This window comes from Amia ocellicauda, chromosome 8 (genome assembly GCF_036373705.1).
Source record: "Amia ocellicauda isolate fAmiCal2 chromosome 8, fAmiCal2.hap1, whole genome shotgun sequence".
Taxonomy (NCBI): domain Eukaryota; kingdom Metazoa; phylum Chordata; class Actinopteri; order Amiiformes; family Amiidae; genus Amia; species Amia ocellicauda.
Window position 1 is genome coordinate 28,749,623 of NC_089857.1, and position 23,928 is coordinate 28,773,550.

At 36.2% G+C, this 23,928-nt stretch overlaps 1 protein-coding gene across 11 annotated transcripts in view; it reads left to right on the plus strand.

Moving 5' to 3' along the window:
* The first annotated feature begins 796 nt into the window (after window positions 1-796).
* The window catches only part of tcf4 (transcription factor 4), a 182,009-nt gene continuing 158,877 nt past the window's right edge, over window positions 797-23,928 (plus strand). Inside the window, exons 1-4 of one of the 11 annotated variants that reach the window (XM_066710936.1) lie at window positions 797-1,134; window positions 3,129-3,220; window positions 3,492-3,530; window positions 4,620-4,692. In XM_066710936.1, coding sequence (XP_066567033.1) covers window positions 3,149-3,220; window positions 3,492-3,530; window positions 4,620-4,692 — 184 coding nt within the window. In that variant the 5' untranslated portion in view covers window positions 797-1,134; window positions 3,129-3,148. The other 10 variants (XM_066710938.1, XM_066710937.1, XM_066710941.1 and 7 more) reach the window with 10 other exon arrangements.

Genomic DNA, 23,928 nt, shown 5'->3' on the forward strand with positions numbered 1-23,928 from the left:
TTCTCTTCAAAATATGGACACCATGGGGGGGGGGGGGGGAGTCTAGTAACCATAATTCATTCATTTTTCTTCAGCATCTGCACTTTTCTTGTTTTGAGCATCTTAGGAATACATACAGGTGTTCAACTTCAATTCACATGAATGGCCCAATTCTAGGTCTTTGTATTTTAAAACATTTTGAATCACTTCAAAATATAAAAACACACACACATTGTCAAACATGTATTTATTGTAACTGTGCAAAATAATAGACTACAATGTATCATGCACTGCAAAAAACAACAAAAAAAATGACTTCCAACTCTTTTTAATTATTTATCTCTACAATAAATATAAAATAAGATTGTTGCAACCCTACACTTTGTATTATGATGCATACAAGGATAATGCAAGTAATATCACTATTCATATTGTTATTACATTCTTAATATTTCCATTCTACTTGTATATGAATCATAATAAAACGCATACCACTATACTGCTGCAGCTTAGCACAGTGCTTTGCGCACAGCATGCTGTGCGTTTTACAGGAAATATGTAACTTGAAAACACAGCACTGCACAAATCGAAATAACTTTGTCCATATTTCGGTCTCTAATCCTAAAACACACAAACTACCACGCTCTGCCATATTCCAGCTGGGTGCATTTTAACTCATGAAACCGAACAATCAAAACATGCAGAAAACAATGCCAGTATGAATTATGTAATCTGCCTTCATACGCGAAGGACCCTCAGGCACTCGCACAAGACAGAGCGAAGCCGGCCGCGTGACGTCACACGAACGTGACCCGGACCTGGAGGGTGACGTGCGTCCCGGATGTGGATGGGACTTAATGCATGCGTCTCTGAAACATGCTCGGATAATATTGCACTAGTGCCATACAAAGTAAATGGGCTCTGAAAACAAAACAAAAAAACACCCAAAACAAAAGGCAACATCTGGATATACAACTGTATTTTGCTGGAAGCTGGCCATAATTTGGAACTGATTATGGTGTTTTAAAGCAAAAATAAGCACCGTGATCGGGAACAATATTAAAAACATTTTCAAATATATTTTTTAATACATTTTTGTGGTTATTGATCATATAGCAAAGGCTGAGTTGTTGTGGATTAACAAAACAAAATAAGGTAAACAGTTTTATAGTTTTTTTTATTGTGTTTTTTTGTTTTGTTTTGTTTGAGTATTACACTCAAGTAAACAATTTACTATTTCTTCTTTATATATTGGGTTTGACGCGGCTATGCGTTGAAACTTGGTCTTACCAACGCTTTCTCTACTTCTGTCAAAACTTTGCATTAGTTGAAAGCGAATTTAGCACTGGTGGCGTATGTCCATTATTATTATTATTATTATTATTATTATTATTATTATTAAGAATAAACAGGAGAGATGTCTGCAGAAGGCGAGTTCATGATTATTCCGGTATATTGCTGATGTTAGTGCTGTGCTGTGTTGTGTGTGATATATTATTATCCTGTCACATGCGGTAACTCACGCCGGCACTTCATAGTTGGGTTAACATTGAGCATTAAGTGTGAGTTACTATTTCCAGTTGTTACAATAACAATAAAACGAATAACAGCAAAAGTAGCAAGTTGTCTCATCCGCTACTGTTACTTTAGAGCTTCATGTGATCTAATGTTTGAAACAACAATATTAACGCACAGATCACATATTTTGTAGCTGGACAATATCTGCTAGGAAAGTAACATTAGATTGTAAAAGGGTTAATGTGCCTGAAGTGTATTTTTGTATACATATGTTCAACGCTTCCTTTGGTCGTGTGTGTGTATGTATGTATGTATGTATGTATGTATGCATGTATGTATGTATGTATGTGTATATTGAGCTACATGCCACTCGCTTGTAGGCAATATGTAGCAAGGGGGTATGTTTAAAGCTGTTCAGTCCAAGCAGAAATAGGACCTACAGCCGATATTTATATACATTAAAAATAGTTATCATCACTTCAGTTTATAATTTTAATAAAGACGAAGGGAGTGTGTGGGGGATCTAGACATACTGCTGAATTTAGTAGGGACTATTTATTATTATTATTATTATTATTATTATTATTATTAATGCAATTGCTTTTTATAGCTGTGTATGTGTCCAGAAGAAAACAAATCTCGAGCTGTGTTTTCACCCTTGCCTTCCGTGTTAAAAAACCAACGCGCGAAATTGACAAGCATTTGAAATTTAAATCACGGCCTTTCTTGCTCTTTATTGATTTGTTTCGGAGATGAATAATCGAACCTTACTGTGCTGCAAATGTATGACAATTGCAACGATGAGACATCCGATTCCCAGTCCTGTGGTTTCCCGTCTTTCAATTGACACAACCCCGTGTTTGTGTTCTTCTGCACTCTCAATATAAAAGTACTTTCCTTTCACTGACGGCCGGTGTACCCAGAGGATTAAAACAAGCGATCTATTATTATCCTTCGCCCCGAACAGGTAGACTGCCATTCATTCTAGAATGTGTGCAAGCGTTCGAATTAAAAGCTACCGGACGAAGGGATGCGAATAAGATGGGTTTCTTCCACGTTGTGTTGGTGCTTTTCTCTGTGAACCGCTGGCAGCTGCAGTGTTAAAGGTGTGTGAAAGGTATAGGTGGCCATCCATACAGATGCTCACTGTTTAGGGGCGCACATGGGCTACAAACTGGGCAGAATGGGAGCTCCACATTAACAACCGGAGAAAATAGAATAAAAAGGCCTGATACTTTCGTTCTCATATCAAGGATATTTCCAGTCTTGCTTTTTGTTTCAGTGCCTACAGTACTTTTTCCCCCTTTTTGTGCATGGGATTTTCACTTCCACATCCCCCCGTTTAGCCTGCCGTTCGAGCTTTAGCGGAGTTGGACTTGGGAGAGATTTGTTTTTAATGTCAGTTTCTTCTTTCTGTACTACTGTACCACTGGATTCATTCATTTTATGTAAAACCTCCTGTTGCATAATGATGCGCGCAGAGTGAATTGGTTTTAAATGCAAAGTGGGATCTTGCGAGTCGGGTCAGCTGTGGATTTTGAGGAAGATCTCCAATAGTGATTTAGATTTCCCCCTCCAAGTCAGTCCGGGACCTGGTGTCTTCTGATTGCAATTTGTTTCCATGTTTTTAGGTTTGTGTGATTTTGCTAAAATGCATCACCAACAGCGAATGGCTGCCTTAGGGACAGACAAAGAACTCAGCGACTTACTGGATTTCAGTGCGGTAAGCAAATGCTACAAATATTATGATACTTGGAAGAAAAAAAGAAAAAAAAATATCGGTTTATGTTTATATTTTTTTAAACAAATAATTGAATTGCTTATATTTTTCTGAGGTAATCTGTAAAGTGTTTATTCTGCACGCCTGTTTTTATTTTGTGATGTAAATGTTTTGAATCTAGAAAGAACTAAAACTAATATGGTAATACAAAAATGTTTTCCAAGACCTGTACAGAAAAATATGATATTGCATTAGTAATTTTGTTGTCTTATAGATGCGAAACAGCGATTTGAAAATGTTCCCAACATCAATGGTAGTATATCCCACTTTTAAGTATTTTTTATTGTTTTGTTCTTTTTGTCGTTATAGCTTTTCGTATGGCATTTCAGACACTTGTACATGACAGTTGTATGCATAAATCTAGGCTATTGGCATTTGTTTAAAATGTATTAAAATAATACCAGAACTGTACTACTTAAAGTAAAGCATGCAGTTTTACTATTTCGATGTGGCTGTTTTAAGAAATGCTTCGTGTAACTGTATAGGTTGTTACAGTAAAGAGTTGTGCTCGTTTTTCGAGGAGTGCTGCATTTAAATTCATCTTTCCAAACGATGAGATCATCCCATTTCTCTTGTGCAAGTAGTCCCTTAATTTGAACAAATAGTGTAACCGTGGCAAAGATTTGTCTGCTGAGAAATGATTTTCGGAAGTTTGGACAGGAAATGTTGCCTTCGGCCATGTTTTTGAAACCCATGCTCTATATCAACTTTTCATTTTCAACTTTCTGTATCACAGGCTAAATAAAGGTGAAAACACAGCCCCCGATTTGTACAGAGTATGGATTAAGGGGGAGAACTATAATCTTACTGTTACAGCTTACCCTTTCCAATGGATTTTCTTGTCAATTTCAGAGCAATCCTTGATCCCATAGTTTAGTGGATATGCCAAATTGCTAGGTGGATGATATTGAATTTCTGAAGCTGCGTAATAAGGAAGCCTTTTCATTGTAGCTTCACGATTAGGAAGGAGATGAGTGCTGTAATATATCTGCATGAATTCATTTAAAATCACTATTTTAGATATGAATAAAGCAGTAATAGTGATTCTGTAGTTTGAAATCAATATAAAGGTGCTATATATTTTTGTGTATGTATGTGTGTGTATATATATGTATGTATATATGTATACATATGTATATATATATATATATATATATGTTTATATATGTATATATATGTATTATACACTCTCAGTATACAATATAGATTGAAATGTATCTGATGTTATGTAGTCCAAGATATAGGGGTAGTAATACATTTGAAATAGTTGAATCTTTTGAAATGTAGTTTATTGAATCAGAAGACGTCTCTTTGTTTTAACTTATTGTTTGTTTTCTTTTAGATGTTTTCTCCCCCAGTAAGCAGCGGAAAAAATGGACCAACCTCCCTTGGAAGTGGACATTTCACAGGCACAAGTATGTTAATCAGCACTGTCTTTACAAAGACATTGGGAAGGAGTGATAGAGCCGAACATGGTGTGCACTTAGTATGTGGCCAGTTTGGTTAAATAGAATGCACATGGTGAATTTATTATATACATTTATAAATTACAAACTCTGATGATGCTTTCAATATTAGACTTTCTGATGTTTCAAAAAATAATAATTTTATGCTTATGTTTATACTTGAAAATATATAAGTAAAGTCTATTTGTATTGTCATTTATTCAATGACAGTTATGTAAGTCGCAAGCAGGAACTGAATAAGATTAGACTTGGGATGGATTTGTTTGGGTTTCTCACTTGCTGTAGCTAAGTGAGAATATAATGAGAGTTTAAACTTAATGCCAAATTGTAGGCTCACTTGTTTTTATATTCTGTAGTGAATGGTAGATTTTCAGATGTATAGATGTAGGCATTAAGCACAGTGTTGAATACAGTAATGTTTAACATAGGCAGGGCAGCAGGTTTTTGTTGTGCAACAATAAACCAAGGTAGTATAATTGCAAATTTAAATACCATTTGTTTATATAATTTAAAGATGCAAGAATTTCCCCCCACATACGTTTTTTTTTATTTTCTACACTGTATCTCACACATTACCATTCTTACATAGTGCTCACAATTTCTGCTCCTCTGCGATTTACCATCACAGTGCTGTTTGAAGCCATTTTATTGTTTAGTTCTACTTTCAGTGAGTGCTTTGCCATATTTAGTCTTTAAACAGTTAATATGAAAATTTCAGGAAAGGTTCTTTGCCTGTTTGCGTGAAACTGAAAAAATATCAGATGAGCATGGTACATGAAAATGGCTCTATGTTAATGCTTTTTTTATTGTGTTGAATAACAGTAATACTAATACCAAAAACTCTGCTTTGAATTATCTCCACTGTTCTGAAAACAAATCTAGAGATTTAGCAACAGTAGCAATTTGCCGGCTTGTGTTGGGGTAATCTGCTTTTTAATTCTTTGTAGAAAAACACTTTTGCTTTAACAAACTGCTCACCCTTTGTGGCTTTCAAATAGTTTAAATTGAGAAAAGCTTCTAAGTCGTGATGGCAGGAACCAAATGTCTCCTTCATGTTTGTTAAAGCCATGCTGACCAAACTGCAGACCAGTAGTGTCCTGATTGCTACCTGTTTGGTTATTCAGGGCTTAATGAATCTGAATTTTCTCAGTGAACTCCTACATATGGCATTCTGATGAGTAAAAGCAGACTTGGTGGGGGCTGTAGATATTGTGCCTGAGCATATGGATGTCTCTGTTGAAATATTCACAGATTAGGATCATCTGGTGGATCATCTATCCAAATACAGCGATCTTCAGTGTTTAAAAGATGGATTTCTATTTGGGATTCTAAGAACAAACACCCACCCATGATGCAGCTTAGAATGCATTTAATACAAAAATAAAAAGACAAAGGGCGGAAATATATTTGATTAATCAGAATCTGAATGAATGCATGCCTACTTTTCGAGCACTGCTCTCCCTGATGATCTTCAATGGTTTGTCTACAAATTGAGTCAGTTTCCCTGTCACAGGTACAAGGTGGGGCAGTGCTTTGGACCCCATTGCTGAGTAGCTCACAGCTGTCAGTGGAGTGGAGGTTTTTTTTGGTGGCATTTGTGAATTTCCAAAGGCAAATCAAAACAAAACTCGACAACTATACATTAGCTGAAAAGGTGATACAAAAAAATTATAATTCCACTCTATTTAGTATTTTGTGTTTTCACATTTTGAAAAGCAGCCACACTACCCGCAATCGCGAAATGCATTCCCTGCCAGTGTATAGAATTGTGAGTGTTGGGTAGAGGCAGATATGCTGCTCACATGCCATATTTTTGTTTCCTTAATCGGCATAGCTCATTAAGTCACAGTTCAGAGTAAGAATGTTTTAATAATATCCTGCTTTATTTGATGCGCTTGTATGGTGATAGATAAAGTGGTCTACACAAGGCTGTGTGTTCCTTCGCCTATTCATTTGAATCTGTTTTGGTCATGCTTGTCAGTCAATTTGGACTGATTGCTTTCAAAATAAAGACGAAGCGAGGGAACCAGTCACTTAATACTTAATTTTTTTTTTTTCTCTTCCTTCTGAGAGTGTTTATTTGTCTTTTTCCCAGGAAGCAGAACAACTACAAAAAGCTGTGCCCTAATTGCACAGTGGATTAGGAGTTAATGGGCATTTTAGCTATAATAGAAATATGATTAGTGTTATTAATAATAATAATGACAATCGTAAGAAAACATATAATTTTAGGAGCATGTCTAAGTATCCAGTCTTGTGGGGGCATCCCTAGCAGGTTTAATTATATAAATTTGAGACTCGATGAACCGGTGATGCCAGACTTTTAAAAGTACAAGTACTTTTACTTTGTATTTTTGCAGATTGCTGTATACTAATAACAAACAATCAGCTTTGGGCAGGTGCATTTTATTTTATTTTAATTTAATTGATTTTGTTATAGTTGTTTCGATAAAGCAGACTGGCAGCCAGAGTGAAATTCTTGGATTAACAGGCCCTCAGGACTGCTTTAACGAAAGGTGAACAATATCTGGAACAGATATTGCTGGGTGTGAGGAGTTGATCTTGTTGGGAGCTATAGATGCGATTGTTGAGGTGCACTGTTTTTTTTTAGAGTTGCTGGCCTGTCTTGAGTTTTCACAGTTGAAATATGATCAGTGCAGGTGAAATCGTGGGCCCTTATAGTCTAGGTCCAGTGTTAAACCAGTGCCAATCCCTCTGCCTGACCTCTTCATTCCAGACACTGCGGGCTCTTATTGACTTTATCTCCTAGTGTGATAGAGCCATCGGTGAAGGCCAATTCTACGTTGAAGAAGATCCTCTCAAAAATATATTCTTAGTTGTAATTTGAAAACCCAGTATTCCACATACGTTTACATATATATTCTTATGTATATTTGACGATTTGTGTATCAGCTTTCTTCTGTACTGTAACGCCCCTATTCCCCAAGAAGCTGATTGAGAAAGAAGAGCTGCAGGGAGTCGATCTGAGCATTTGAATAGTGGTAGGAAACTACGTAAGCACAGCTAAAATTTCTCATATGTGCAATGTTATTGATGCGACCTGTGGAGAGACCCACAACATACTTCAAAGATTCTGATTTTAAATTTGAAAACAATCCCAAGCCGAAAAATAAAACAGAGCAGAGCTTATAAAAACAATATAGTGCATTTACGTAACTAAAGAAGTCCAGTGCATTCAGTCTCTGTAGTAACTGAATTATTACTGAGCACCAATATTGGTATAGGATCCCTTAAATCAGATTAAGACTTGAATCAAATCAAAATGATGACCCACCCTCTAACCAAAAAAATTGAAACAGTCAAACAAACAAACAAAAATGAACCCTGGGAGGTTTGCTCCCATTAGTTAGAACCTCTGTCAAACAAAAACTTCCATCAAATTTTGGAATTGGAATTTGTTATTTGCTGGGTGGTTCAAAGCTCTTAATTTGGTCTAATTGTAGTAAAGAAATCTATAAATCATAAATCATGTCAGAAATAGTCAAATTTGTAAAGTGTGATTAATGGAGACCTATTTTCCTGTCAACAATATAAATGTTACCCGATACCTCCTTTCCACTGTCTTCACAAACCTGAATTTTTGGGGGCCTAATTTAGGGCTGAAGCTTTAGCATTACTTTTGGTGCCCATTAAAACCTGTGCTCAATCTTGATTCCATGGGCCAGTTATTACAATACAGGTGTTACAGAATAAAGCGGGTACTTTTAATAGCTAAAGGAAGATAATTTTTCAGAAAGTAACATAAAATGAACTTTATTGATGTATGAAGTCAAGATCTGTACTTCCTGTTGTTAGATTCATGTGTTTGTTGAACTGTAACCAACAAACCAGTTCTGAATATATTTTAAACTGTTCCCCAACACTTATAATTAACCAGGGCTGACAATTTAACACAGGATCTCTGAAATGAGTGTGACTAAAGATTTACTTCCTGTTCAGGGCTCTAAAAAATGTTGTCCTCAGGAATTATTCATTAGATCTATGAGTGTTGGATCTGGATTTATTTAAGTGATAGACTTAAAATTCCCTTTACCTTTATGTTTTTGTTTGTTTATTTTTAAATTATGTTTGGTTTGTTAGTGCTAGTTTTCATGTAGCCTAATATTGGTACTAGATGTGATTCATGGTCTCTTGCAATTTTGAAAACAATTTGCTCAGACTGAGGTTAAATCAAACAATGGGATAATTAGGGAAGTTGTTGTAATGAAGCTGATAGAAGAGGATACACATTTTGAAGAAAAAGAGACTTTGAATAAAACCCTTACAATTTTCTGTGGGATTTATTAAAACAAGCCTGTGCGATATTACAATAATTTAACACAACACTTTAGCATGAAAGAAAATGTTATTATTTATGATAAAAAGCATTTACTTGTTGAATCATACTCCTTTTACAACCTTAAATGCACTTAACTTATATACTTCATATTAAATTGCCTTTTATCCATGTTCATGCATTGAACATTTAATCAGTTTGAAAATAATACTACAAAAAGCAATAACATTATGTATTTTGTTTGAGATATTGGTATATTATGTAGATTAGATAGTTCAACAATTGGGCCTATGTTATCTTTAAATCTGTGTTCTAATGTGAGGGATTCTTCTGTGTTTAGATAATTAATATTGTTATTGAGCAAAACAAAACACCAGGGTAATTAATTGCATTAGCCAAGTGCATTTCCTGAGATTTTTAACTTGTTTTTCAAAAATGAAAAAGAATAAGAAAATAGCTTTTCCTCTGTTTCAAATTAATGTTTTAGTTGTTCAGTGTTCTATAGAACAAAGCTCATATCAAATTTACATTCATCTGTGAATGAAGTTCACACCTTCAGAATCAGTCCTGTGCTTTTTAATGAAAAAAAAACCAGTTAATGTGATGTCATCTGATGTAAATGTGGTACATTTTCAACACAACGTGTTTTCTCAGCCGTGCTTATTTTAAGTGTTCAGGAAGGCAGGATTCAGGTTTTGGGCCATTAATATGAGTAAACTGTTAATATGTTTTTGTTCTGCCACCAAAATAAATACATTAATAAATGGAATTATTGCACTGTACCTCATCGCAGTTGTGTTGTGAACTAACCATGACTCAGTCATGATTCAAATTATTATTACTAAAACTGGACCTGTTATGTATTTCTGAATGTGGATATGAAGCACTTTTTCAGTCCTTCCTTTTAATGATTAAAATAGCTCCAGATTGACTTCAAGATATAGGCTGAACCATTTTTTTTTTTGTCAGTGACATGTAGCGAGATGGGTGGAGCTGCCTATTTTGTAGCTGTTAACTGATTAATGTAACAGATTTAAAGGCAGAGTACTTTCACTGAGGGAATAGGACACATACTGTAGTCCCAGTGTAAGTCTCACTACTTTTTAGCAAAATATTATTTAAAATTCACTACTAATTGAATATTAATTTTTGTTTGGTAGGGATCCGTTTAGTGTTTGTGGGGTCATCTCATCCATAACAGATTCAATTTTTTTCCTTCAAATTCCTGAAGGAGAATTTCAGTGAAAAGAGGTTCAGTCTGCCTGAGTTATTATAATGGTCTTATTGTGTATTCCCCCCCAGCACAAATTAAGGCATGTTGTATTTTACTTTGAGTTTATTTTCATTCTTGTTTGGTAATTTGACCTTGTCAAAATCAGTGATTGCCAATGGCACCGAGATTCTCTTTGCTGCAGTAGATCATTTCAAATGTATCTCACTTGCAATGCAATAAATAGGTCTATTGCTAATAGTCTTACCTAAGCAGTATCTTTGACAATGTATTCTAGTTTAACAAAGACTGTTAGTGCTGGATTGCACTGCTGCCTGTATGTGTCTGCAGCGTTCCACTCCACTCAGCCTGCTCTGGACTGGCAGAACGCTGGCTGTGGTTTCTATAGTCCTTGTGCTGTTCAATTTGAGGAAAGCTCCTGCATATAAATCTGCTGCAACATCCCCAGTGCCATCTGCTGCAGACGAAAGCAAGTATATGAAGAGTTAATGGGGTGGTGGTAGCGGGGGAGGTGGTCTGCTTTTGCTTTTTAACAGCTTTTAATTGGATGCCTCCATTTCTTTCTGCGCAGCCCTTAAAGAGAAGGCATATTCAGCATCCAATATTTAAAGTGAGGAAATAAGCAAATAATGCAAAATGCAGGCAAATCGGTAACCTGTTCCATGTTCAGAGTGTGACCTCCTAAAATGACAGATGCATTGTGGCCAGTAATGAATACCTGAGGTGCTTGTTCTGTAGTTTTTAGGTCGCAATAAATTCCATGCTTTAGACGTACACAAACTAACATTTACTTTGTAGAGGGGGGAAATAAGTTGTGTTTTGGCTTCTGACCTTCTCAGTTCTAGATTGGAAGAGAAGAGCAGTGTTCAGCTGTTTATGCATTTTACTTGGTTTCATACTCTTTCTCTTATCAGCCATGGTGACATCTTAAAGAAACACATTTGAACTTGGAAGTGGAGAGAGTACCCCATTTTATATTTGTAAATCTCTTTTTTGTATTAGAATTTGAAAGGAAGTTTGCAGTGGACAACATTATTCATATCCTGAACGTAGGAAATGAATGGCTAATAACCGTAGTAACCAGGATTGTACTAACCATATTGAGAGATGAAAATACTATCCTTAACAAAACGCTAAGGACAAGAAGAGCTATTGTGGAGAATGATAAAAGTGACCCTTGTTAGGTGAGAGCTACACGCGTAGGTGCACAGGGTCTCTGTCCTCCACTGTTGGGAATGTGAGATCCTGTTTCTGGTAGTGGAGGGTGTTGGGAGAGAAGCCCATCATGGCTTTCGAAGACTCCATAACATGACCTGCCGAGAGTCAGCTGTTCATTCATAGTTATTGGTAAACCAACATCTGGCTCCTTCCCCTCTTCCTTTGTGTAATGCTAAAATGCCTTCTCTTATTCTCTGTGCCGGGGCTTGAAAGATAATTTACTGTACCCAGTCTTTCCCTTCCTTCTGTGTGTTTGATTACATATGGCTTTTTGAGAGGTTTCATTGGGACAGGAGGGGAACCTCTGCTTTTCAAGGAGAAATTAAAAGCATTTTATTTTTATTTTCAGTGTAACATTTTTTATTTTTTATTATTGTTATAATTACTAGTCATGGTGACAAAAAACTAGTTTGTTTTCAGTAAGTTTCTTGTGTTTGACTTGTAACTTTAGAAATGTCCTTTGTCACAAAAAGCAAGCAGCTGTCTTCTGTAAGACTGACAGTCACTTGGAATACCCTTGCTAACACAGGTGTTGTAAAGACAAATTGATAAATATCGAAGCTGTGGCAGTTTCTCTTAGCTTGTATGGTTTTTGGTTAAGGAGTATACATTTAAATGAGGCTGTTGATGTTTGAATCTATTTACTTATTTCAACCATTAGATTTTTTTAATTTATAGTGCTTTCTACAGCTTCTCAAAAGTACAAAAATAAAACACACATACAATTATGACATTTTTTAGCACAACCAAATTTTAAATGACAGAGAGGTAAACAGCCAGCAAACAGGAATGGTGAAATCAATAGTTCACTCCACTCCTACAGATGGCTTAGGTCATCAGACTCACCTGTACATTTCTCCATTCATGTTGCTTTGCCTCAGCACACGTTCTCCAACACTTAAATCTGTCACACACTGCAAAACATTGGTGTTTCCTTCAGGTTTCAATGCAGACACACCTCTTTAAATTCATCTGATGACTTTCCCCACAGTGTCGCTCTTCCATTTGAACTTAACAAAAAACACATTTTGACTCTTATAACTACATGCCTTTGCCAATAATTCCTTAGGCGTATATCCTCTGGTGTTTTTTGTGTGTGTTTTTCTTTCAATATAATTACACTCACCTAAAGGATTATTAGGAACACCATACTAATACTGTGTTTGACCCCCTTTCGCCTTCAGAACTGCCTTAATTCTACGTGGCATTGATTCAACAAGGTGCTGAAAGCATTCTTTAGAAATGTTGGCCCATATTGATAGGATAGCATCTTGCAGTTGATGGAGATTTGTGGGATGCACATCCAGGGCACGAAGCTCCCGTTCCACCACATCCCAAAGATGCTCTATTGGGTTGAGATCTGGTGACTGTGGGGGCCAGTTTAGTACAGTGAACTCATTGTCATGTTCAAGAAACCAATTTGAAATGATTCGACCTTTGTGACATGGTGCATTATCCTGCTGGAAGTAGCCATCAGAGGATGGGTACATGGTGGTCATAAAGGGATGGACATGGTCAGAAACAATGCTCAGGTAGGCCGTGGCATTTAAACGATGCCCAATTGGCACTAAGGGACCTAAAGTGTGCCAAGAAAACATCCCCCACACCATTACACCACCACCACCAGCCTGCACAGTGGTAACAAGGCATGATGGATCCATGTTCTCATTCTGTTTACGCCAAATTCTGACTCTACCATCTGAATGTCTCAACAGAAATCGAGACTCATCAGACCAGGCAACATTTTTCCAGTCTTCAACTGTCCAATTTTGGTGAGCTTGTGCAAATTATAGCCTCTTTTTCCTATTTGTAGTGGAGATGAGTGGTACCCGGTGGGGTCTTCTGCTGTTGTAGCCCATCCGCCTCAAGGTTGTACGTGTTGTGGCTTCACAAATGCTTTGCTGCATACCTCGGTTGTAACGAGTGGTTATTTCAGTCAAAGTTGCTCTTCTATCAGCTTGAATCAGTCGGCCCATTCTCCTCTGACCTCTAGCATCAACAAGGCATTTTCGCCCACAGGACTGCCGCATACTGGATGTTTTTCCCTTTTCACACCATTCTTTGTAAACCCTAGAAATGGTTGTGCGTGAAAATCCCAGTAACTGAGCAGATTGTGAAATACTCAGACCGGCCCGTCTGGCACCAACAACCATGCCACGCTCAAAATTGCTTAAATCACCTTTCTTTCCCATTCAGACATTCAGTTTGGAGTTCAGGAGATTGTCTTGACCAGGACCACACCCCTAAATGCATTGAAGCAACTGCCATGTGATTGGTTGGTTAGATAATTGGATTAATGAGAAATTGAACAGGTGTTCCTAATAATCCTTTAGGTGAGTGTATATTCCTTGTTGTTTACATCTTTCTATCAATTTGCCCAGTTAAGTCCTCCTCTTTTTAAAATATACTTACTGCTGGTACTGAAACTTTAAAAACATATTCTTATGTTAACTGCAGTCTAGAGAGAAGCCAGGATCACTCGCTCTTCAGTTTTTGCCTTTATATATACAGCTCTGGAAAAAATTAAGAGACCACTGCAAAATGATCAGTTTCTCTGGTTTTACTATTTATAGGTATGTGTTTGGGTAAAATGAACATTTGTTTTATTCTATAAACTACTGACAACATTTCTCCCAAATTCCAAATAAAAATATGAATGGAATGGAATGGCTGCCATTAATGTAGAGATGCTGATTTAAGGAAAAAGCAGCCAAGGTCTCTTAATTTTTCCCAGAGCTGTATATGCAAATCTCTACATGTAGGTAGCCATCCCATTCCATTCATATTTGTATTTGGAATTTTACCCAAACACATACCTATAAGTAGTAAAACCAGAGAAACTGATAACTTTGCAGTGGTCTCTTATTTTCTTCCAGAGCTGCATATATGACACACATCTATTTATGTAATTTGTAAATGGGTGTCATTAGCAGTATGTCTAAATGCACATGTGTACACTCATGCACTGTGCACCAGGCTCTCTTCCGCTGAAGTCACTCGGCAGTTGATCGTTTGGAGTGGGACAGAGGAATGTAACCTGAGCTGCTGTTAAGGCATTCCCATGGAAGAGTTCTTACATGAAAGGCTTTTGTCAAGCCCTCAGTATAGGAACAGCAAGGTTTTTTTTTTTTTTTTTTTTTTAAGTTTGCAGGTGTTCGGCATCGAGTAATAAAACAAGCCCAACCATTTACGCTCCGTAGTTTCAAGAAGTGGGCAGTCTGGGTGGTTTTTAATATAATGCTAGCAATGAATCTAGCCCCCTACTTTCCTCTAGGGATGAAAGAGCTGTGATTGGAGAGAAGTGCACCGTTAATGGGAAAAACAGATTTGTGGAGTCCTGCACAGTGTAAACTTTTATGCTGAAGTTATGTGGTGTGACACAAGAGAGAGGGATAATTTTTTGTTTTCCTTTTCTGGCGAGCGCCATTTCCCTGAACAAATGGACCTCATTCATTTGGAATAGCATGCCCCAAAACATGTTGTTTTCTTGACCTGGCGAAATGGCAGTGATCCTGACAGTTCAGAGTATGGCTCTGGAAAAAAATAGTAACTTCAGCCCCATAGGGTATTGCGCTATACATGTTTTTTGTGTTTGACTTCGTACCTCAAAATTGAATTAAAAAGGCAGGAGGTTGCACTCCAGGATAGGAATCTATAAACTATAGCTCAATAGAATTGGTACAGTTTCTTATCGGGACATTTTCTATCTGGTTGTACTCTAGTATAGTGTTTATGGTGAACACAATGATTGAGTTCTAACAGAAACTTTTTTCAGATGTTAGTGGATATCATATACTTACTGGTGATCTTTAATTACCTAACAATAGAATATGAACATATGATCATGAATAGAACATGATTAACTTGAAGGGGATTTGATATTAATCACCAACAGTTGTAGATTCAGTGACACAATAAGGAAAGGCAAGTGGTTGTTCTATATTTATTCATGATGGCTGCACATATTAGTGGACTTGATATTATAAGACATTAACTGATGTTTGTTTCAGAGAAGAAATGATCACTGATTTACTTTTGAATGCACGCATGTAAAAACAGGTGAGTGATAGAAGGTTTAGGAACTGAAGAATTGCATTTGCATCACTGTCCAACCTTACTGTACATGTTGCTAGGATAGACCTAGGATAGTGCTTTCAAAGTGTCCTTAATCAAACCTACTTTTTAGCAAGTCAAACATGCAATAAAAATAACCATAAAGAATAGTCTTATTGTTGTCTTTCACTGGAGTAATATCAGTATGGCTCTTTCAGTTTTCCCTATCCTTGTGAAAAAGTAAAGAGCAGAGCAAATAACAACACTGCTATTGTACACAGAGGTACAACTCTCCTGTTCAATTGAGGAAAAATAGACCAGCACACCAGCATTTTTTTGTAGTTCCACAGATTTGCAGACTGCCAATTGTGACAGAATTTACAGGTAGAAGAAGGTCCCTGGCATTACTTTACCAATAGTGATGTCTGGTGAAAGATGTTGTTATGCTCTCAGTGTGAACAAAGGATGGGGGCTCACTTTTGTGCTTATGAAGGTTGTACATAGTAGAATATAGACTGTGCTATTGTTGGGGGAACGGATAATTTGCGTTCTTGGAGTTTTGATTTGTGGATCTTGATTTGCTGATATATCCTTGGGTATCGGGAACAGGTGCAAGGTTTTTTGCAGCCTACACTGAAGCAGGTGTGAGTTGACTAATTGCGGCATCATTTTTGCATTGCTATTGTGTATGCACTTCTGATGCGCCAGATCCATTATAAGCAACAACAACAACAAAAAATAAAATATTACCAAAGTCAATCATACTCCCCGAAAACTTAAAACATTTAAACACCTCAGGTGATAATACTCTCACTGTAAATGCATTCCATTCTCTAAAGATTTTTATCCCCCCTTTTTTCACATTTTCCTCAATGTGTGAATTAAATGTAAAAATTGCAGGCTTCACAAAAATAATGAAGTATGTGCTTTATTTATGGTTCAGACCCTCTGCGTTTTAATACCTTGCTTTTTTTGTTTTTTTGTTTTGTATTGTTTTCACTTTATTAAGTAAACAGAAGTGCCGTGCCAGATTAACATATAAAAACATTTACCTGTTTTGTTAGGCAATTGTTTTCTCACTTGTTCTGTTTTGATATTTCCTTAAAAAGAAAAAAAAAATGTTTGTTCTGTTAAGTATCATTTGCAAGTCCTTCAGGAGTAAAGTTCCCTTTTCCTGTGTTTGTTCAGAGAAAGGACAGAACACAATCAGAGACGTTCACTCACAATGTCCTTGTAATTTCTACAGAATCATTATTTTATGGAAGCTAGTTTGATGTCTCCTCAGGAAACCTATGCTTTTAATGCAATCGCAATAACATTCATTGTAAAAAAAGGTTTTGAACTAAATCATTGGCCATTTTTCAATGCTTTGTTGTGGTGTTAGCATCCGTTTCTCCTCTGAAGTATAGTTCCTTGTGTGTCGAAAAAAAAAAATCAGTCCTGTTCTTTTGTTTGTGCTGGGCTGTACTTTTTTTGTCTGTCATAGAATTGCCATTTGACAAAAGCACAAACCTTCTAGAAACCTGTTTGTATTATGTTTCATATTTTGATTAATATATAAGAAGATGGTTTAGATATGCCAGGGTGTATCACAAATGCTGAAATGTGTGGCTTCATTGTTTAAAAGCACAGCAGCATTTAGGAAAGGCTGCAATTACTCAATAGTACAGCAAACCTGTGAGGCACTGATTTGATGGGGTGGGATACTGGTTTTGGAACTACAGTGGATTGACAGGAATTAGTTAGTACTGTTAGTATAATAAGTGGGTTAGTGGTCACTCAAGACAACTTCTTCTGTTTACATAATTTTGCAGTAAACCTGTATACCCTGCAGTACCTATCATTTTACAAAAACATACACTTAGCATAATAATTAGCATGTTGTAATAAACCATATCAATATGGAGGATGTCTACAAAAATATATAATGTTCTTGGGTTAGGTACTTATTTGCTAAGGCATGTGTTATATACACACACAGATCTGTGCCTGTGAATACACCTTCTATGGACTTTATACTGAATTGGCCTATATAATTTCACCTATTGCCTTGTTTATTAAGCCAATCAAATAAAATAATGCACCTCTTAGACCATCGTCATCTCATCGACATCTTCTATGAGTTTTTTCGCCCTCTGATAATAGTACAGTCACATCACACATTTGCCAGAACTAAGTACACAATGGACACAATGCCATAAAAGACCCACTGTTTAGATGTCTACAGATCCTTTACTTCAGAATTCCCATAATCAGCCTTTCTTATGGGAAGAAATGTGTTGGCAAACGTAGTCTTAATTTATTTAATGAATTGTATGACCTAGATTTTTAACCAGTTTTTTATTATCGGCATTAATTAATTAATCAGTTTAATTGTTTAATTAATGTGATTAATTCCCGATAATGGACTTTGTTTTGAAATAGTTGGCGCCTATCTACTTACCATGTAATTATTGTTTTTCTTTTGCTTGGTTTATCAAATAGGGAATTAATATTTTAGCCAATAAATAATGGTTTAATTTTTTAGATTAAGATCTGTGTACATTGATTGAAATAATTATAATGATAATGATTGCCTGTCAGTTTATAGTAAGCGTCGTAAACAAGTTTACAGTTGAATGTTTTGGGATAAAATATGATTGAGTATGACTGACTTAACACAATGAAGATGTAACATTTTGTTTTCTAAGACGGTGGGTTTAATGTTAATATTAGTGTTTGTTCTACACTGAGTGTACAGTCATGCTGTGTGTTGTTTGCCTAATGGAGTAAATTAGTGCTAGTCCCTTTTAAAGAGACATTTTATGGAGAGATAGTGCAAGAGGTATTTGCTCCAGAAGCTGTTCTTTTTATGCCTGACAACAGAATAAAAGTTTGAACAAGGTGCAAGGCTATCTCAGTGAAGGAAGAGAATATAGTTTTGTCAAAAGTGTAAAATGGTTTTGGAGTAACATCAAAATGTGGCCTCTTATTCCTACGTGTTTTTGTGTGGAAGGGCATGCTGATTCTTTAGGAGCACAACTGGTGTTATAATTTTGCACATGGTACAATCTGTAAGTATTGGTGTGCTTGACCTGCCTCAGTCAGTAGTTGGAGAGTGGGGTGGCAAAGTTGTAGGTTGAACTGGTGTTTGTTTAAATGTTCTAAAAATAACTGAAATGTACAGCAGTAATAAAGCATCTTTGCCGAGATGGTTTAAATGATTGGATCATTCAAACCAAAAGTGAAACTCCAATGCGAACAGAATATCGTTTTCCTCCTCCACTTTAATGAGGGGATTGAAACAGGTCCCAGTTCAGCAGTAGCATGAGCTTCTTTTTCATCTCAAATCGGTGACATTAACCCATCCCAGTAGCATGTTCTGAATAAACACTTCTTTGCTGTAAGGGACAATAAGGTTGTGTTAAAGACTTCAGTGATGTGAGTGAATCAGTCTACCAGCTTCATGTCATCAGAAAGGCACCATTGTAAACGGCAAGTGCTTTCATCATGTTTAATTTGTTCATTGCCATTTTCAATGACACCTATTCATAAAGCCTTTATTAAATTGCAATCTTTGGATCATGTTCTCAAGGCAGGTACATTACCCCAGTGGTACGTAATATACAGTATCTATACATCTTGTATATTCAGTTTGTGTGTCTATATATATAAGACTTGCGTTGTATGTTTTTTTATGTATGGTAATTGTTTATTTTATTATGGGCCAGTTTAAATGTATATTGTGTGTGTGTGTGTGTGTGTATGTATAAATATACACACATAACCATTCTTGATAAATAACTATGCTACATGATTTGTAGTATTTTGAACCAGGAGATATTACAATTCCCTTACTATACAGCACATATTCACCTTCCAAGTGATTAACAAGGTCTTGATATCCCTTGCTTAGTTGAATAAAGTGTGCCATGGCTTTATTTGTCTTTCACCTGAGCTATTTACTCATAGAAGTTAAGTGTACATAATGAACCTAATGAAGCCTGTGCAAAATGTTTATGAAATGTATGCTGGATGAAAAGAGGAACAGTGAAGTAGATGCTATGTTCAGGTTAGACTGTTTGCATAACTCATCCTGAGGTTAGGCTAACTGAACTTGAATTCAATTGAAAAATAATTTCAATAGGGAATGTTTTGAAACTGTGGCCTAGCACAGGCAAGAGTGGCACACTGGGCTGGCTGGCCTATAAAACAAATGTTATTATATCAAAAAAGGCTTGCAAACAGTGTTGTGCATTACATTTTGAAATGTAAGCGCTTTCTGTAGTTTGTTACTGCTGGCTTTTTAACAACCTCAGTTCAACTTGAATGAGCATGTTCTCAACCAGCTTCAACGAGGAGGCTAGGTTCACAACGCACCGCCTTCGACTGGAGAGAGAGAGAGAGAGAGAGAGAGAGAGAGAGAGAGAGAGAGAGAGAGAGAGAGAGAGAGAGAGAGAGAGAGAGAGAGAGAGAGAGAGAGAGAGAGAGAGAGAGAGAGAGAGAGAGAGAGAGAGAGAGAGAGAGAGAGAGAGAGAGAGAGAGAGAGAGAGAGAGAGAGAGAGAGAGAGAGAGATCTTGCACTGAAACCAGAAACGCTAAATAGACGTGTGCTCTTGCAGGCAGTCCATTAATTTTCACAAATTAAATATTATCTTTAAATATTTAAAGGTTAGATGAATGTTGATAATGGATTTAGACAGCCATTAAGCTGTAATTGCTTTCTAATGTAGTTAGTGAAAGACATTTGATACAATTTGCACAGAACTGAGACCAGCAACACAGAGACCCTTTCACAGGAGCTTGTTTAAATCTCTGTTAACTCCTTAACAGACAACACAATGCTGTCCCAGTGGTTTAACTTCTGCTTTGGGGACAATACAACAAAATGAACAACAAAAATAAACATTAAATATAGATTTTTTTTGTCCCTTCATTTCCCTCCTCCCCCAAAACATCCCCCCGATTTGAAATGTACCTTGCAACCACCCTGTTAATGTAATTTATTAAATTATCCTTTAAAATGTTTGATTCTCATAGTGAACACTTAAAATTGCAAGGCAAAATAAAAAAAAAAAAATGAGATTTTCACATCAGTCAGAAATACTGTAGATAATTAGATCATCTCTGACTGAATTATACATTTTTACACTGCATGTGATGTAATGCATCATTTTCACACAAAAAAGAAAGCAGCATAATCCTATGCATGACTATACTGTGGGGATTTTTTTAGGAACTTATTGTGTATTGACCAATGTTTAAGGGAAATTCTCATCTGGTCACCATTCCTTTTCAGTCCTGTAAATGTCAACAAACCTTTTCACTGGAACTGGCATTTTGGAGTTTTGTCCAACCTATTTGTGATGGTGCTTTTCATATTACACTATTTTTTTTTTAGTAGTGCAATAAGTTGATTGAGTTCAATGAGATCTCAATTTCAGACAAATACTATGGTGTCTATATATGCAATATATGCATAATCCAAACCCTTCTCAATATTTTATGTGAACCAGTCTATATTATAGAAAGATATCTAAAATAAAAAATTTAAATACACATACTTTTAATTTCGAGTCACAGCTTTGGCACTTTCTCAGTTTCTTCTGGGCACAGTTTGAAATGACCAAACATTTAATATCATGAAAGCAATATCTTAACTCAGGCAGATTTGTTTTGTATGTCCATTTTCACACATGCCAGTGTCCACTAATATAGGCTTTAATGGTTAAACGGCCAAAAAGCTAGTCCGTAAATAAGGTCTGTATTGAAACTCCACAATGTGGGAATGCAAGAATTGCAAGATCTTGGCCAGCTTAGCTCCTATTCAAGGTCAAGGCAGGGCAGGTGTTTACAGTTTCTTAGTGTAACAACAGTATTCAAATAACACAGTTGAGTTTTATCTGCTGTGCTGAAGGAGGCCTTGAAAGTTTACCAGAGCACTTGGAGTTCTTGTTGCATTGCATGGCTTGAAGCTGACTTTAACTGACTCTCTGTCTGTCAGATTTCCTGTCGTTCAGAGCTAAATGCATTGTGGAATTACACTATTGATTGCCAGAGCCGATCTAATAAATAATTTTGGAATATGCATTTCAACTTCATCAAATATATATATAATCTTTAAATAGCCCTGTTACCAATAACATTTTACCTTGAAGTTCAGCTATAATACAAACTTTTAGCTAAGGGGTTGTCATTTAATTTGTCACTGTTTATGGGTTTTGAAAAGGGTCTCCTTATAATGTAATCTTAGATATCATAACTATGAGTAGCTAAATGTTTTTCTAACTGCTCACCCGTTTCTTGCAATTACAGCTTAACCCAATGTTTTGGGTAATGTTCCAGTCATTTTAAAAATTGAAGTTGTTTCCATGTTCTTCAAATTAGAGAATGATGTTGCACAAGGTTTCCAATTAAGTGATCTAATAGTTTAAAAATACATGCTTAGGTAATATTACTTGCTCAAGAATACAGTTCTGCATTACTGTTCATTAAGAACAAGGGAAGAAATGTAATTATTGATTTTGTTTATGTATTATTTGTATAAGAGAAACTAGTGTAATGCTACAAAGTACGAGCCATTCTGTTGAATTCTACTTTTAAAATAAGTCAGCCGAGGTGTCAATGGTTCAGTACTGATGTCTTGTCAAGACTTGAAAGTTGAAGGAAAATGTTAGTTGCGACACAGTTTCAGCGATGTTCATTGTTCTGCAAACATTCAGTCTCGGGCCTCCCTCAGGGAGTCTCTGACAAGTTTGCTGGTGGTTTTTGACGCTTGGGACTAGCATGTGGTGGGAACTACGCTAACAAGTGATCTCCGAAATAATGTTATTTGTGACTAACCATAAGGCGGACCGAACCTGTGTTCGCAAAGGTGAAAAGTCATGAAAGGTTAGTAAGTTAACCTCTTGTTCTTCTGAGTGCTTTCAAGCACTTCTCTGCGTTCTTATAGTGAAGGTTTTTGTTGAGACACTCCTTGGCAGCTCAGGATTAGCAGTTTTCATTACAGGGGTTAATGTTCCTGACGGCCCTTCAAACTACCTTTCAGAATACTGAGACGTAATTCTTGGCACCTCTAATGTTTACTTGGCTTCTAATGCGTTAAATCTTTTTTTTCCTCCTTTGCCTAAAGGCATCTTTTTCTGAAGGAATATCATTTATATAACTACTTATGCTATGTGTTGTTCCTTCCCCATTGGCTTTGTTAATGATGAGCCGTCTTTGATAAGTCACTCTACAGAAAGCCTCTCTCGCGAATGCTATTTGTATAGTATGTATAGTAAACCTCCAATCCTTTTGAATCTTTGCTAAGCAATTAGGTTATATAAAACAGTTAAATACCTGATGCAAGTCTTCTTTCTTTCTGTTCTTTCTTTCTTTCTTTCGTTTTTAAAAGGATTCAGGGAGGCTCATTCTAAGCTTGGTAGTTGGTTTTACTGTATTTTTAAAATGGCAAATAATTATGGATGTATTATTATATTTTTTTCCTTTCGTTCATTATGTATGTATCAACTGCATATGTTGATATGGCTTCATGAAAATCAAACCTACTGTACTAACAGGATGCTTAACATGTTTGTTTTTTCCTGAAATGCAATGAAGCAACAGAATGTCCATGTGGCCTGTTGTTTATATGTTTGTGGGTAGAATCTAACTGATAAAAACACAAACTTATGTGGTGCTTAAAATAGATACAATGTTTGGGATTGGGGCCATCTAACATGGTAAGAAATAATGCACTTTACATTAATCTAATCTTTGCAATAATATGCAGTGCGATTTTAGCATCAAATGTGCACAGTATGTTGAGAATAATAACCTTAAAAAAACAAAAACAATTATGTATATGAAGGTGTTTAGTTTCAGACGGACAAAAGGATTAGTTTAATACTGAGGCCTGTATACTTTCTTGTGTAAAAAAGGAAGCCTTTTTGTTATGGTAGTACCTGCTTTTAGTAACAGAATGATAACAGAATGGTGTTTTCAGATGACATTTTTTTTTCTTTTTGAAATAGAATGATTTCTATACCTGAGATGATAACTGATGTGGGACAGTGCCCTATCTAGATGCTAAATATATTCTCTTTGTATTTCTGTTGCAGCACGACTGTGTAGCCTGAATCACGTGCAATTTGCAGCTCCGTGAATTGGGTAGGCCAGGTTCAGTACAGTTGCTGTGTAGCTGATTTTTAGAAAAACACTTTCAGCCAAGGTCAAATTGAGAACAGAAGACAAAGAAGGAGTCAGATAAAGTTTGGCGTTCCTTCATAACCTCGTTGACCTTGTAGTTTTTCAGCTACCAAGAGAGTAATCTTCTATATGATAGTATGTTTTTTATTAGAAAAACTTTAGATTAGTCTTTCCAAATGGCCATCTCCAGAGGACTTCATTGTAGCTGAATAAACTA